The sequence below is a fragment of the Gracilinanus agilis genome, chromosome 2 (genome assembly GCF_016433145.1).
Source record: "Gracilinanus agilis isolate LMUSP501 chromosome 2, AgileGrace, whole genome shotgun sequence".
Classification (NCBI taxonomy): domain Eukaryota; kingdom Metazoa; phylum Chordata; class Mammalia; order Didelphimorphia; family Didelphidae; genus Gracilinanus; species Gracilinanus agilis.
In genome coordinates, this window is record NC_058131.1 from 201,928,600 (window position 1) to 201,943,489 (window position 14,890).

At 35.4% G+C, this 14,890-nt stretch overlaps 1 protein-coding gene across 1 annotated transcript in view; it reads right to left on the reverse strand.

The window, feature by feature from the left end:
• Window positions 1–10,239, reverse strand: part of EIPR1 (EARP complex and GARP complex interacting protein 1) — a 171,795-nt gene extending 161,556 nt beyond the window's left edge. Inside the window, exon 1 of the mRNA XM_044663614.1 lies at window positions 10,185–10,239. Coding sequence (XP_044519549.1) covers window positions 10,185–10,209 — 25 coding nt within the window. The 5' untranslated portion in view covers window positions 10,210–10,239. The remainder of the gene's footprint in view (window positions 1–10,184) is intronic.
• Between the last annotated feature and the right edge of the window lie 4,651 nt (window positions 10,240–14,890).

A 14,890-nucleotide genomic window follows, 5' to 3' on the forward strand; every position in this document is an offset into this window, starting at 1 on the left:
TCTTGCTTGGTTTTAAAATCTTTCCTTTCCCAGAGATCTGACAAGTAAACTATTCTGTGTTCACTTAACTTATTTATAGTTTCCCTCTTTATATTCAAATCATTCACCCATTCTGAATTTATCTTGGTGTAGGGTGTGAGATGTTGATCTAGACCTAATCTCTCCCATATTGTTTTCCAAATTTCCCAGCAGTTTTTGTCAAATAGTGGATTCATGTCCCAAAAGTTGGGCTCTTTGGGTTTATCATACACTGTCTTGCTGACGTCATTAACCCCAAGTCTATTCCACTGATCCTCCCTTCTATCTCTTAACCAGTACCATATTGATTTAATGACTGCTGCTTTATAGTATAGTTTAATATCTGGTACTGCTAGGCCCCCTTCCTTCACATTTTTTTTTCATTATTTCCTTTGATATTCTTGATCTTTTGTTATTCCAAATGAAATTTGTTATAGTTTTTCCTAATTCAGTAAAGAAGTTTTTTGGTAATTTGATAGGTATGGCACTAAATAGGTAAATTAATTTGGGTAGTATGTTCATTTTTATTATGTTAGCTCGTCCTACCCATGAACAGTTAATGGCTTTCCAATTGTTGAGGTCCAGTTTTATTTGTTTGGAAAGTGTTTTGTAGTTGTTTTCGTATAATTGCTGTGTTTGTTTTGGTAGATAGATTCCCAAGTATTTTATATTGTCTAGGGTGATTTTAAATGGTGTTTCTCTTTCTACCTCTTGCTGCTCTAACGTGTTGGAAATGTATAGAAATGCTGATGATTTATGTGCATTTATTTTGTATCCTGCAACTTTGCTAAAGTTGTTGATTATTTCTACAAGCTTCTTAGTTGATTCTCTAGGATTTTTTAAGTAGACCATCATATCATCTGCAAAGAGTGATAGCTTAGTCTCCTCCTTGCCTATTTTGATACCTTCAATTTCTTTTTCTTCTCTAATTGCTACTGCTAGTGTTTCTAGTACAATGTTAAATAATAGAGGAGATAATGGGCATCCTTGTTTCACTCCTGATCTTATTGGGAAGGCTTCTAATTTATCGTTGCATATGATGCTTGTTGATGGTTTTAAGTATATACTGTTTATTATTTTTAGGAAAGGTCCTTCTATTCCTATACTTTCCAGTGTTTTCAATAGGAATGGATGCTGTATTTTGTCAAAGGCTTTTTCAGCATCTATTGAGATAATCATGTGGTTTTTGTTTGTTAGACTGTTGATATGGTCAATTATGTGAATGGTTTTCCTAATGTTGAACCATCTTTGCATTCCTGGTATAAATCCCACCTGATCATGGTGGATGATCTTCTTAATTACTTGCTGGAGTCTCTTTGCTAATATTCTATTTAAAATTTTTGCATCTATGTTCATTAGGGAGATTGGTCTGTAGTTTTCTTTCTCTGTTTTTGATCTCCCTGGTTTTGGAATCAGTACCATATTTGTGTCATAAAAGGAATTTGATAGGACTCCTTCTTTGCTTATCATATCAAATAATTTGTATAGTATTGGGATTAGTTGCTCTTTGAATGTCTGATAGAATTCACTTTTGAGTCTATCAGGCCCTGGAGATTTTTTCTTAGGGAGTTCTTTGATGGCTTGTTCAATTTCTATTTCTGATATGGGATTATTTAGGTATTCTATTTCTTCTGCTGTTAATCTAGGCAATTTATATTTTGGTAAATATTCATCCATATCTCCTAAATTGTTATATTTATTGCCATATAATTGGGTGAAATAGTTTTTAATGATTGCCTTAATTTCCCCTTCATTAGAAGTGAGGTCTCCCTTTTCATCTTTGATACTGTCAATTTGGTTTTCTTCTTTCCTTTTTTTTTTATTAGATTGACCAGTACTTTGTCTATTTTATCTGTTTTTTCAAAATACCAGCTTCTAGTCTTATTTATTAATTCAATAGTTCTTTTACTTTCGGTTTTATTAATTTCTCCCTTGATTTTTAGTATTTCTAATTTAGTTTTTATCTGGGGATTTTTAATTTGCTCGCTTTCTAATTTTTTGAGTTGCATGCCCAATGCATTAATCTCTGCCCTCCCTAATTTGTTAATATATGCACTCAAGGATATAAATTTCCCCCTGAGTACTGCCTTGGCCGCATCTCACAGAGTTTGGTAGGATGTCTCATCATTGTCATTCTCTTCAGTGAAATTGTCAATTGTTTCTATGATTTCTTCTTTGACTAGCTGGTTTTGGAGAATCATATTATTTAATTTCCAATTAGTTTTTGATTTGCTTGTCCAGGTGCCCTTACTAATTATTATTTTTATTGCATTGTGATCTGAGAAGGTTACATTTATTATTTCTGCTCTTTTGCATTTGTTTGCAATGTTTCTATGCCCTATTACATGGTCAATCTTTGTGAATGTACCATGTGTAGCTGTAAAGAAGGTGTATTCCTTTTTGTCTCTATGTTTTTCCACATATCAATTAAATCTAATTTTTCTAGGACTTCATTCACCTCTCTTACCTCTTTCTTATTTATTTTTTGGTTTGATTTATCTAGATCTGAAAGAGGAATATTTAGATCTCCCACTGGTATGGTTTTACTATCTATTTCCTTCTTGAGCTCTACCAGTTTCTCCTTTATGAATTTGGATGCTATGCCACTTGGTGCGTACATATTGAGCAGTGTTATTTCCTCATGGTTTATACTGCCTTTAATCAGGACGTAATGACCTTCCCTGTCTTTTTAAATCATATCTATTTTTACTTTGGCTTTGTCAGAAATCACAATTGCCACTCCTGCCTTCTTTTTCTCATTTGACGCCCAAAAGATTTTGCTCAAGCCTTTAACCTTAAACTTGTGTATGTCCACCCACCTCATATGTGTTTCTTGTAGACAACATATGGTAGGATTTTGGTTTCTAATCCACTCTGCTATTTGCTTCCATTTTATGAGCGAGTTCATCCCATTCACATTCAGAGTTATAATTATCCCAGATAACATTTTAATGCAAAGAAACATTCCTCAAGCATTTCCTTATGCCTTCTCTTATAGAAGAAACGTATGTTTTCACATGGCCATATGTAACCTGTAATTCTTTCTTTTCCTTTTTTTATGTAGGAGTGAGACCACATCTTGATCACTATACTTACTGGAAGTGAAATCTTCAATCTTCATTTTTCTTTTTAGTTTTCCCTTGTAGAACTACTGGCTATTTAATTAAATGCAGACTCCCTAGGCTGGGATTCAAAGTTTTCCACCCTTTCTTTCCAGCTAAATCAAATATAGTACATCTTTCTTTTAAATACTCTGTTCAAGCAAAGCTTTACTACTGGTCATCCTCTTTACAAGCCCTGCACATTTCCACCCTTGTTCTTTATTCCTAAAATGTCTTTATCCACTGCATTCCTGTTTGATGAAGCTCTATTAATCCTTTAAGACTCTGCTCAAATGTCACATATTCCATGAAACCTACTCTGATCCCAATCAATCACAAAAATGTTCTTTCTCTCTGACTTTCATAGAAGTTTGTTATATAATTACAATGATATATTATAGTTATATGTAATGTATATAAACATATACATATAGTATACATATTTTTTACTGTAAAGTCCACTTTAAATTTTTCCTTTAAATTATACTTATCTTCCATTTGCTTTTATTATGCTGCTCTTCACACAGTAGGTACCTTAATATATGCTAAATGAAATAATTTTCAGAGTATCAAAACATGTCAGAGTCCTAGATTAAGAAGGTGGTAAACCTGACAAATGTTTAAATATCAATAATAATCAAGTTCTTTTATAAGTGGCTTATGTCTGAAATCAACTACTTAAAAATATCCTTAGGGTACTATGTGACAATGGATATTTCAGTTTAAAATCAAGTGAATATATCAATAAATTTTGTAACTTACAATTAGTTAAACTTTGTACTACTAAGACTAGGGTCAAAAGAACAAGAGGGAGAGATGCATGACAATTAGAAATCAAAAGGATTACTGTAACAGTTGAAAGAGGCTGAGATAATACCAAGTAAACCAAGAGCAGGCTCCTATGGGACTAAAAATATCTTATATGTCAACAAACTTGAACAACTTTTTAAATGGAAATTCTGAGTCAAAAAAGTCATCTCCAGATTCAGCTTACACTAGGAAGCGACCCTTCACAGATATCCCTTCAGTGATTGTTGGAGGTTCATTGAACCAGATAGCAGAAAACTTTTTAGCAAGCTGCAAGATGAACTTCTTTGAACTTATCCACCCAATACTTTATGGACAATTTGACAAAAGTATCATTTGTCTTCAATCTAAGTCCTAGACACCTGGAAAGTATTAACACTTTAATCACAAATATATGGGGGAAGTGGAAAAACAAAGACTAGCATTTTCTTACTCATGATTTCTAACATAAGTTTTACCAGAATATTTTAAAAGATAATTGCAGGAGGTGGCTAGGTGGCTCAGTGGACAGAGAGCCAAGCCTAGAGACTAAAGATCTTGGTTCAAATCTGACCTCGGATTCTTCCTAACTATCTGATCCTGGGCAAGTCATTTAATCCCAATAGCATAGCCCTTACTTCTCTTCTACCTTGGAACCAATACAGAGTATTGATTCTAAAATGAAAGGTAAGGGTTTTCTTTTTTAAGGTAATTGTAAATTAGAGACATGAAAATGTTTAGCAAGAGGGCCAGGAAATTAAGGAGCATGGGGGAGGAAATTTGCATTTCCAGATTTTTTTTATATTACAAATTCAGTAATAATAAACAACTTTGGACAATAAAGTTGCAAATTCATGGAAGGCATTCTCCATTAAGAGGTTAGCTTTATCTTAACTAAATTATTCTTTAGGTGACCCAATGAGGTGAGCATTTATTATTTACCATCTTTCTATTTCTTCTGTTTCTTCACTTTCTTCATAGATTCCATTCTTTATTGTCAGGATATTTACATTTTAAGAAGTATGTACATGACTAAATGAATTATTACTTCCAAGAAAGATGATTATACTCTACAGCATTACTAAAGAACTATGGCAAACTGAGTTAGGTAAAAATCACAGAATGATGAATGAAATTATGAAGTTGGAAGAAATTACAAAGCTTATCTAGTCCAGCCACTTTCCAAATCATTCAGTTTAATGAAAACTTTATGTACTAGGGATACAAAGCTGAGATCTGAGAAGAGTTCTTGCCGCAAAAGAGTTTACATTCTATTGGTGGATATGACTTGTAAATTAACACAATACAATTTTAAGCAAAAAAGAAAAAAAAAAACAAAGGGGATCAGGAATTCCAGTGGGAGCTGGCATTTGAATTGACGCTCAGAAGATTCAAAGGCTTAGGACTAAAGAGGTATTGTATCCACACCATGAAGATAGCATGTGCAAATGCACAGAGAAAGAAATGGAATAGGAGGTTCAGGGAACAAGAAGCAAGTCAGTTTGACCGGACCATAAAGTGTGTGAAGGGGTACATGAGATAAGTCTGAAAATGTAGGGTAGTCATAGAGAAGATTGAACTTTATCTTAGAGAAAATAAAAAGGCAATGGAGCTTTATGAATGGGAAGTGATATAATGAAATCTATTCTTTTGGAGCATCACTATGGTAGCTGTGAGAATGGTGACTTGGAGAGGGGAAATATGGTCAACTAAGAGGCTACTGAAGTAGTCCAAATAAGAGATGATAAGATCCTAATTAAGGAAATAGCTATGTGAATGAAGAGGAGATAGATATTGTAAGGATGGGAGATGTTTATTCTTATAATATACAAAGTGTTATAGGTGGCATGATCATTAAAGTCTCACACAGTTGATTGGCTGAGGGGTAGGGGTGGTAAGTTAAGAGTATTTCATTGATACTTCTTGTCTTTATGACAGACGCCAACTCTGTTCCACACGAAAGACTAAGTCCTTCCTCCCTAACAAATAAAACTTTGTTTTTGATGAAATTTGATGAAAACATTGATACTGTGGACCATATCCAACAATGTATTGAATATTCTGTCCAAGAAGTCTTCTGCCACTCTGCAATGATTAGACAGATATGCCATATCATTTCTTCTGAGACCTTCAATAGTTTCCCTATTTCTTTAATTTATTTTTTAATAATTTTTGTTCATTTGCTTTATTGTAGTCTTTTCACACTTTTTTTTGCTTATTTCACTTTTTATTAGTTCTCCTTTATAATATCATTTCTTACTACATGAAAATATCCCATTATATCCCATATAATGGGTTTTATCCCATATTAGGTTTTTTTTTTCTAGTCATTCTCCTATCAATGAGCATCCATTGTTTCTAGTTCTTTACTGCCACAAAGGAATATACCATTAATATTTTGGTAATAAAATAGATCTTTGCTTAAATATCCAAGTTCCTTAGGATATATTGTCCTCTAGTGGGATGATTGGGTTAAAGGGAATGGAGAGTTTAGTAACTTTTTTTTGCATGATTTCAAACTGATATTTAGAATGGTTGGACCACTTCACATCTCCACCCAGAGTATTTCAGTGTACCCATCTTCTCATGGCCCTTCCAATTCTGACTGCTCTCATATTTTATTTCTTCCAATTTGTGTAATATGAAGTAAAACCCAAGTTATTTTCATTAGCATCTCTTCATTAATTATTTTCATGCCATCATTTATCTTTTGCAATTGTTCTTTTGAAACCATTCATATCCTTTGACCACTGTATTCCATCACCAGCTATATCAAAATACTATCATACTAAGCTCCCTCCTGAGGTCTTTTTCACATGCCCACTCTCTCCTATCATGTACCTCTGCAGTAGGCTTATTTCCAACCCAGATATAAGATTTTATATTTATATTTATTCTTATTAAATTTCATGTTCTTAAGACTCATTTCACTTTCCTAGCCTGACAAGACCTTCTTTGGACTTAGATTCTATAATCCAATGCATGTTATCATTACCAGTTTATGCTAATCTACAGATTTGAAGACTTCATCTATGTTTTTATATTAACTGTTGATTAACATGTCCAGAAGAATAAGGCCAAAGGAGAAATCCCTAGATATTTTTTCCTATCAATTCTTCCATTAATACCCTTTGTATCTACTCACCGAACTATTTCAGACCCAGTTAACGACAATTATCACTGAGTCCACTTTTCTCTTCAGCACAAAAAAAATCTTAGGTATAAAAAAAAGGTATTATAAGAAATTTAATCCAACACTTTTTAAAAATCTAGATACAATAGTCCATAGCATTCCCTGACTTACTAGATTGATAGGAAGAAATCTCTAAATCAATGCAAATTTATGTTGTTTGAAGACAATTTTCTCTCTTATCATACGAAGACAATGTAGAGAAAAGTATACTGGACTACAAGTTAGGAGCTTGGAATTCTACCTGGCTCAGCTGTTCCCTAGTAAAATAACCTTGGAAAAGTCGCTTTCCTCCTTTCTTTATTCATTTGTCAGTTTCTTCATCTGTAAAATGATGAGATTTGACTAGAAGATCTCTTAGGTCACTTAAAGCATTAATATTCTATGAGTACTTTGCTATAATTTTCTTGTATGTAATCAGCATAATATAATATGTATAACTAAAGTCTTGTTATAAAAATAAAGCTTCGCCCTCTGGTGGACTTAAATGTCATTGCATCACATCACTTGCTTTCATATTTCATTTTCGTATTCCTTTTTTCACACAGGACCTCCTACCTCTAAGTCTGGCTCTCAATCCAATGAGCCACCTAGCTGTCCATGTGAAATATATTTTAAATAAAAATTCACTGAAATTGTAAACATACCTTGACTGGAAGAACTCTGATGTTAAGATGATGCATGAGAATCTTTAAAGGGTCACTTGGTTCTACTTAATCAATTTTTATTTTAAAGAAACAATAAGAACAGAAAAGTCTTATATTCCTTGTATTTTTCCATTAGTCATCTGATTATGTACATAGTTTTCTATAGAAATCCACTTGTGAAAGCTTATCCCTTCTGTCAATCAGATGATGTAGTGATACAGGAATATTTGTGAATTGTTTTCGCAATGATTGTATACTGATTGGAAAGGCAGGTAAACTAACTAATAAAGATATCTTTTCACAATTGCCTTTTCTGAAAATTCATTTTTTTCCATGTCCTGAGTCTCTTCCTATCTTCTGTATAGCTATTTTGGGTCTTCATTTCTCAATTTCCTCAAAAATTGTGTCACAACAAATCCTGTTTATAGCTGGTCTGGTTTAACAGCTCTGCACATCTTTTTCTTTTTCACTTTATATACTTGATCCTAGACCCTTCACCACGATTCATCCTGGCCATCTTCCTTTGTATGTACTATTATAAGGAAACAGGTAAGAGAGATTTGCCCAGAGAGCAGGGTGCTGGATCTAGCCGCACGCCCTGGAACCAAAGGCTATATTCTAAGAATAAGGGGACATTATAAGAAAGGACACAGAGTTGCTGGAGGCTTTTTCAGATTTCTGGTAAAGGGATAAGACTAAAGCTGAGAACTTCCTCCTGCTTGGGGATCTCTTCAAACTGAGGAGTTTGATCCTTTTCCCCATGAAGCCAAACCTTCAGATACCTGTGATCCTGCTGAGACCCAGCCTTCATCCCTGTGTTCCTGTGTTCCTGTATCCAGAGAAAGTGTTCCCAACTGCTGAATAAAAGATATCTACCGGCCAGCCAGCAACTGTCAGTGAGATAGGTCTCAAGTCATCTTGGGCCTAGCCCAAAGAGGTTTGATCCCTGAAATAAAAGGATCAGCCTGTCTATCCTGAAAGACTATTATTCTAATCAGAACATTAACTGGGAGGATTAGCAGCTCAGGTAGATAGTTAGACAGGTTTTATAGACATCAGTGTAGTGAGAGTAGCGAGATTAGAAAATGGCTCTTTGCAGGGCCCATAGAAAGGAAGGCTGGCATAGCTAGACACCTTAGATTAGGGCAGCCTATCCTTAATACTCCCTTCCAAGTGATTTTGTTTAGAAATAAACCCTTGAACTTGTTTTTTAACTTGCTTGAGAGTTGATTAAGCACACTGAGCCTGAGGTGACCTGTCCTCACTGTGGGATACCCTCAACCTTAGTATCTCATATCATCAACAACTACCAGTCAGATAATCTACATATTTCAGTACTCCTCTCTAGTCTTAATAATGAATTGTTAATTATTCAGCTAGGCTTTTTGCTCTTAATTGCATAATGCACTCCATTTCCCACATCAGGGTATATTCACCGGTCATTGCCCATTCCTAGAATTTTCTCCAGTCTCATTTGTGTTTTGAAGCTTCCTTGACTTCCTTTAAATTATAGCTAAAGACCCACCTTCTGCATAAAGCCTTTCCCAGTTCTCCCTTGTCTTAGTGCCTTTCCTATAATCTCCAATTTATCTTATATAGATCTTGTTTGTAAAGGACTGTTTGCATATTGTGAGATCTAGAGCAAGGGCTAGTTTTCCTTTTCTTAGTATCCTGCAGTGCTTGGCACCATGTCTATGTCTGTGTAAATAGAATTAGCTCCAGCCCATTAATAGTCAAAATTCTACTCAACCCAGGCATGCTAATGATGTCACTCTCACCTCCCTTAGTGGGGAAGGGAGACGAGTTACCCACACATGACAATAAGTAACAAATCAAGAATAAGGAACTGCCCTTTGGGCAGTCCAAATCAATGTAGAAACTGCCATTTGTCCATTTGAATTAGAGGTGGACCACAGGAAGTGATGAAAGACACGATCTCTTTAAGTAAGTGAGTGAACTTCCTGTGGGGGCAGTTGCCATCTCGAACTGGAAGAAGAAGCATCTCCTGAGACCACAGACAGATTACACTCTATATTGTCACGTGGGTAAGTTAGGCTGACTTCCTTGGCCTAGCTGGGCCTATTCTAAACTCTGCCTATCTGGCTGTTGGGCCTTGTGGCTTACAGCTTCATTTATTAAGCTTTATAACCTTCTTCTCTCTCCGTCCAGGCCTTTGGCCTGGACTAGCCTCTCTCCTTTTCTCTTTACTCCTACTTTTTACCTACCAGACTGTAAATATGCTGACTTGGGTCTGATTTAATTACGGAATCAACCTGAATTGTTGATTCCTGGCAGCCACATATTTAATATATATTTATAAATACCTAAAATTTTCCTTCTTACACGTCATAGTAGGTATTTAATGTTTGTCTTTGTGGTTATTCCTCAGAACAGGACCTCCATTCTCCATATAACATACCCCAGAGGAACTAAGTCACTCACCTGGAATCCTGTTGTCCAGATTCATGAAAGCCAGTACCAGACCCCCAAGCAAGCTTCAAACTAGCCATCTTCATCAGCATATTACAAATAAGGAAACGGAAAAGAGAAGAGTAAAGGATCTCAAACAAAAAGAAAATGGGATGGTCACACAATAATATAAAAAGAGAGAATGGCTGGATAGATTATGTGCTCCACTGACATGTATGGGATATCAAGAGAGTATTAGGAAGACCCCCAGCAAGTTGAATGTATCACTGGTGGCAAATACATCAAACCAGTCTCCTAACTATTCTATCTTATCTCTGTACCTTCACTGAGACTCTTCCCATGATTAAACACCTCTTTACCTCCACTTCTTAGAATATCTATCTTTGTTCAAGGCTAAACTCAAGTGCCAACTCCTAAACAAGGCCTATCAATCCTTTCTTCCCCGTCCCCGTTGCTAGTATTCCATAGCCCATCCTGGAAATTATTATTTTTATATACCTTGTATTTATTTACATGTGTTCATATTGTTTTTCCCAAATAGAATATAAACCCCCCCAAAGGCAAGAAGTGTTCTGCTTTTGACTTTATATTCCCAGTGTCTAGCACAATACCTGGCACTTGTCAAATAAAGACAGAGATAAAGAGTCTAACAGAATGGGCAGGCATGGATAGGCTATATTTTTCATCAATGGCAGAAATACCCAAAATGATAAAATACGCCAATCCAAAAAAAACTCAATTCCTAAAGTTGCTCAATAGATAAATATACTGAGGCAGCATTATTCTAAGAATACTAAGTGAATCTTATACCAAGCAAACCAAGATTGAAAAGGTGAAAACATATCTGGGTCCCAATATCTTGGTTTTGTTGTTGCTGCTCTTTTTTACTGCTCTTTTTCAGATATATTGCTTGCCCTTAAGTACAAATATTCAATGTCCCATTTTCTCCTTCCAGACAAAATGAAAAATAATTTACTTCCCAAGATCTTGTACTTTTAAGGTTGATTTTGCTTGAAACCAAATGTAAGGCCTTATCCCTATTAAATGTTTTCTTGTTGGATTTGGACCATGATTATAAACTGTGAAGATCTTGGGTTTGGATTTTGACTCTGTCATGCAGTATCTTATCTATAACTTTCAGATTTGTACAGTCTGCAAATGTGATAGATGACATCCATATTTTCATTCAAGTAACTGATAAAAATCTAGAATAGCTCAGGGTCAAAAACTGATCCCTGGGGTATTCTACTCCTAATTTCCCTTCAAAATGATCTTGAGTTTTAACTATTCTTTGGATTTAGTCATTCAACAAAATCTGAATTCAACTTATAGCACTATCATCTAATACACTGACAGTGAACCATTGGGAGACAGAGTGCTGGGCCCCAACTCCATCCCACCTCTGAGACCAAGTGAGGCATCCACACCCAACTCACCCCCCCAGCTCCCTTCCCTTATCCCAGACAGGGTAGATAAGAAGCACTCCCATTGGCTACTAGGCAGAGGGACAGGGGAAGTGAGAAATGTCCTCAGGTACATGGAGAAGAGGAGGGGAACAGCTCTGCTCCAAGTCCTTATGGTTTTTTAGTAATTAGTTCTGGCAGGGACTACAGGCGTGCCCACAGTGAGGGCTCTGCATGCCCTTTTTGGCACACATACCATAGGTTTACCATCACAGACCTAGGGCATACTTCTCTCCTATACATACATAAATGGTCAAAGGTTTTTCTTATATTTAGGTATATTATATCTACAATATTACCCTGATCTACAAGTCTAGTAATAGCAACCCTGTCAAAAAAATTAATGAAATTAGTCCAACAGAAGCTATTCTTTTTTTTAAACATTTACCTTCCATTTTAGAACCATTACTGTCTATTGGTTCCAAGGCTAAAGAACAGTAAGGGCTAGGCAATGGGGGTGAAGTGATTTGCCCAGTGTCACATTGCTAGGAAGTATCTGAAAGCAAATTTTGACCCAGGCCCTCTAGTCTCTATGAGAGCCTTGCTCTCAAACCATTCAACCACCTAGCTGCCCCCAAAATAAACTATTCTTGAAAAAGCTATGCTAGTTCTTAGTGATCATTGCTTAATTATATAGATATTCATTAAGTATACCTTTAATAATATATTTAAAATTTTGCCAGGAATCAAAGTCAAATGCATAGGCTTATTATAGAGAGATCCTACTCTTTTTTGTTTAGGGAAAATTGGGAAACTTTTGCTCTTCTACAGCCCTGTGGCATTCTTCATGGTTTTTTTTAATACTCATTAACAGTTTTCTCAATATCCTGACAATATAGTTCACCTGAGCCATGTAACTTGAACTCTTGAATTCACTGATGGCAGTTAGATGATGTCTGTATTATCCTTATTTATCCTGGTTAAAATTTGTTAAAAGCCACTTTTCATCTGTCTTTTCAAGTCCAAAGATCTTTTCCTTAACAAAGAAAACAGAAACAAAATAAGAATTGAGTAGCTCTGCCTTCTCTCTATCATTCCCATTCAATGCAATTCAACAATCAACAAGCATTAAGAGTCTATGGTGCCTTAGACACTTCCCAGCTGTGTGACCCTGGGCAAATCACTTGACCCCCATTGCCCACCCTTACCACTCTTCCACCTAGGAGCCAATACACAGAAGTTAAGGGCTTAAAAATGTTAAAAAAAAAAAAAAAAAAGAGTCTATGGGACAGGAAGGTGGCTCAGTGGACAGACAGCCAGGCCTGGTGGCAGGAGGTCCTGAATTCAAATGTGACCTTAAGATATTTCCTAGTTAGTGTGATCCTGGACAAGTAATTTAAGACCAAAAAAAACCTGAACCTGTTCTTAAGAAGCTCATAGTCTAATGGGGCAGACAGTATGCAAAACAACATATGCAAACAAAATATATACAGGAAAGTTGAAGATAATGAACAGAAAAAAAGAACACTAAGAGGGATCAGGAACAAAAAATTATTAATACTCTGGTACAAGGAATGAGAGTTACAGTAAACACTGCAGTTACAAAGAGAAAAACAAAACTGTTCCTGTCTTGAAAGAATTTATATTCTTCATAAAATTTGTAAAATATTTACAATGTCTCACCCGAATCTCACAACAATCCTTTGAGATATAATACAGGTATTAATAGCTTCATTTTTAAAATGTGTTTATTTATTTATTAAAACTCTTACCTTCTTAGTATCAATTCTAATGTAGAAGAGCAGCAAAGGCTAGGTAATTGAGGTTAAGTGACTTGCCCAGGGTCACAAGGCTGAGAATTATTTGAGGCCAAATTTGAACCCAGGTCCTCCAGACTCTAGACCTTGCACTTTTGCCACCATGCTATCTAACTGCCCCTCTTATTTTAAAAACTTAGAAACTGAGGCTTAGGGAGTTTAAGGGACTTGTCCTTGATCACATGGACATTAAGTAGCAGTGGTATAATTTCATCCCAGGTCTTCATCATAAGCCCAACATTCTATCCACTTTATAGAAATTGGACAATGCTAAGTATATTTTCTCTTTATCATGAAGTCTACGATGGACTGGTAACTTCCTACTAAGGGTGTCATTGATTTTATTTCAGAAACCGGTTGAATCTCACTAATCAGAAATCAAGTCCAAAATAGTTCCCCCTGCTATACTGACACCTAGTTGTGGTTGAGCTCAATATTTTGGTTTAAGTAAAGCAATAAAAGCAAACTGGAAGAGTCAGGACAAGAGCCCTGGTCTCCTGACTTTTAGGCCAGTGCTCTTCTCACCACTTGGGTTTCAAGTGTAAGTATACCTAAGCTATTGCCATCCTTCTACTTATGTACCTAATATTCCTACTTGACTCTCAAAAGGCAAAACATATTAGCATGACAATTCTGAGGCAGAATTGTTTTGGGCACTTTATTTTTTTCAAAATATAAAAATGGATGCAAGGCCATAAGAATTATTAGTATAGTAAGGAAACAGTTTTCCACGATCATTTGTACAATTATAATCATAGGATTCAGAACTGAAAAGAGCCTTAAAGTTTAGTTCAAATTCCTCATTTTCCAGTTGAGGAAATTAGACAAATCGTTTTCCTTCTCAAATCCTCAAATCATACAGACCTTAAGTGCCAAAGTTAGGGTTTGATCTCTAAATCTGTCTGATCATCTCTCCAAAATACTGAAAAGCATAACATAGTCAAATTTTTGGTAAACTCTTCATGCACTCAAGTCTATGATTTTATTTTTGTTACACATATTCAGATTTTTGTGCAATATTTCAAAACACAAACTCTATAACTCAGAAACAGTTCTCCAAATTGGGATCTAGGAGGAAGTGAATGAGTAGATAACAAGCAGGAAGAGGAATACTTTAGTTTCTATTCCCTACTTCACAGATTCCAGGAACTCTGTTTTTCATCAAAGAAAATGAGACTGAATTCCATACAATACCAGTAAGAAAGGTTTTAATTTTCTTACTGCTAAGCAAACTCTTGCAGGGCCTTGTTTTTTAATTGTAGAGAGGTAAACAATCCACTGAAACTTTAGAAAACTAAAGCCATTTACCCTTTTACTAAAAAAAAAAAATACAATCAATCAGTATCATTTATTAAAAGCTTATTAGATAAAAAGCAATGTTTTACTTCCTAGAGATAGCAAATGCAATCCTTCCCCTAAAGGAACTTAGAGAAAATAGCTAAAAATGGACATAGAAGCTTAGTAACAGAATTAAGTGGGAATTAGGAGCAGCCCCCTC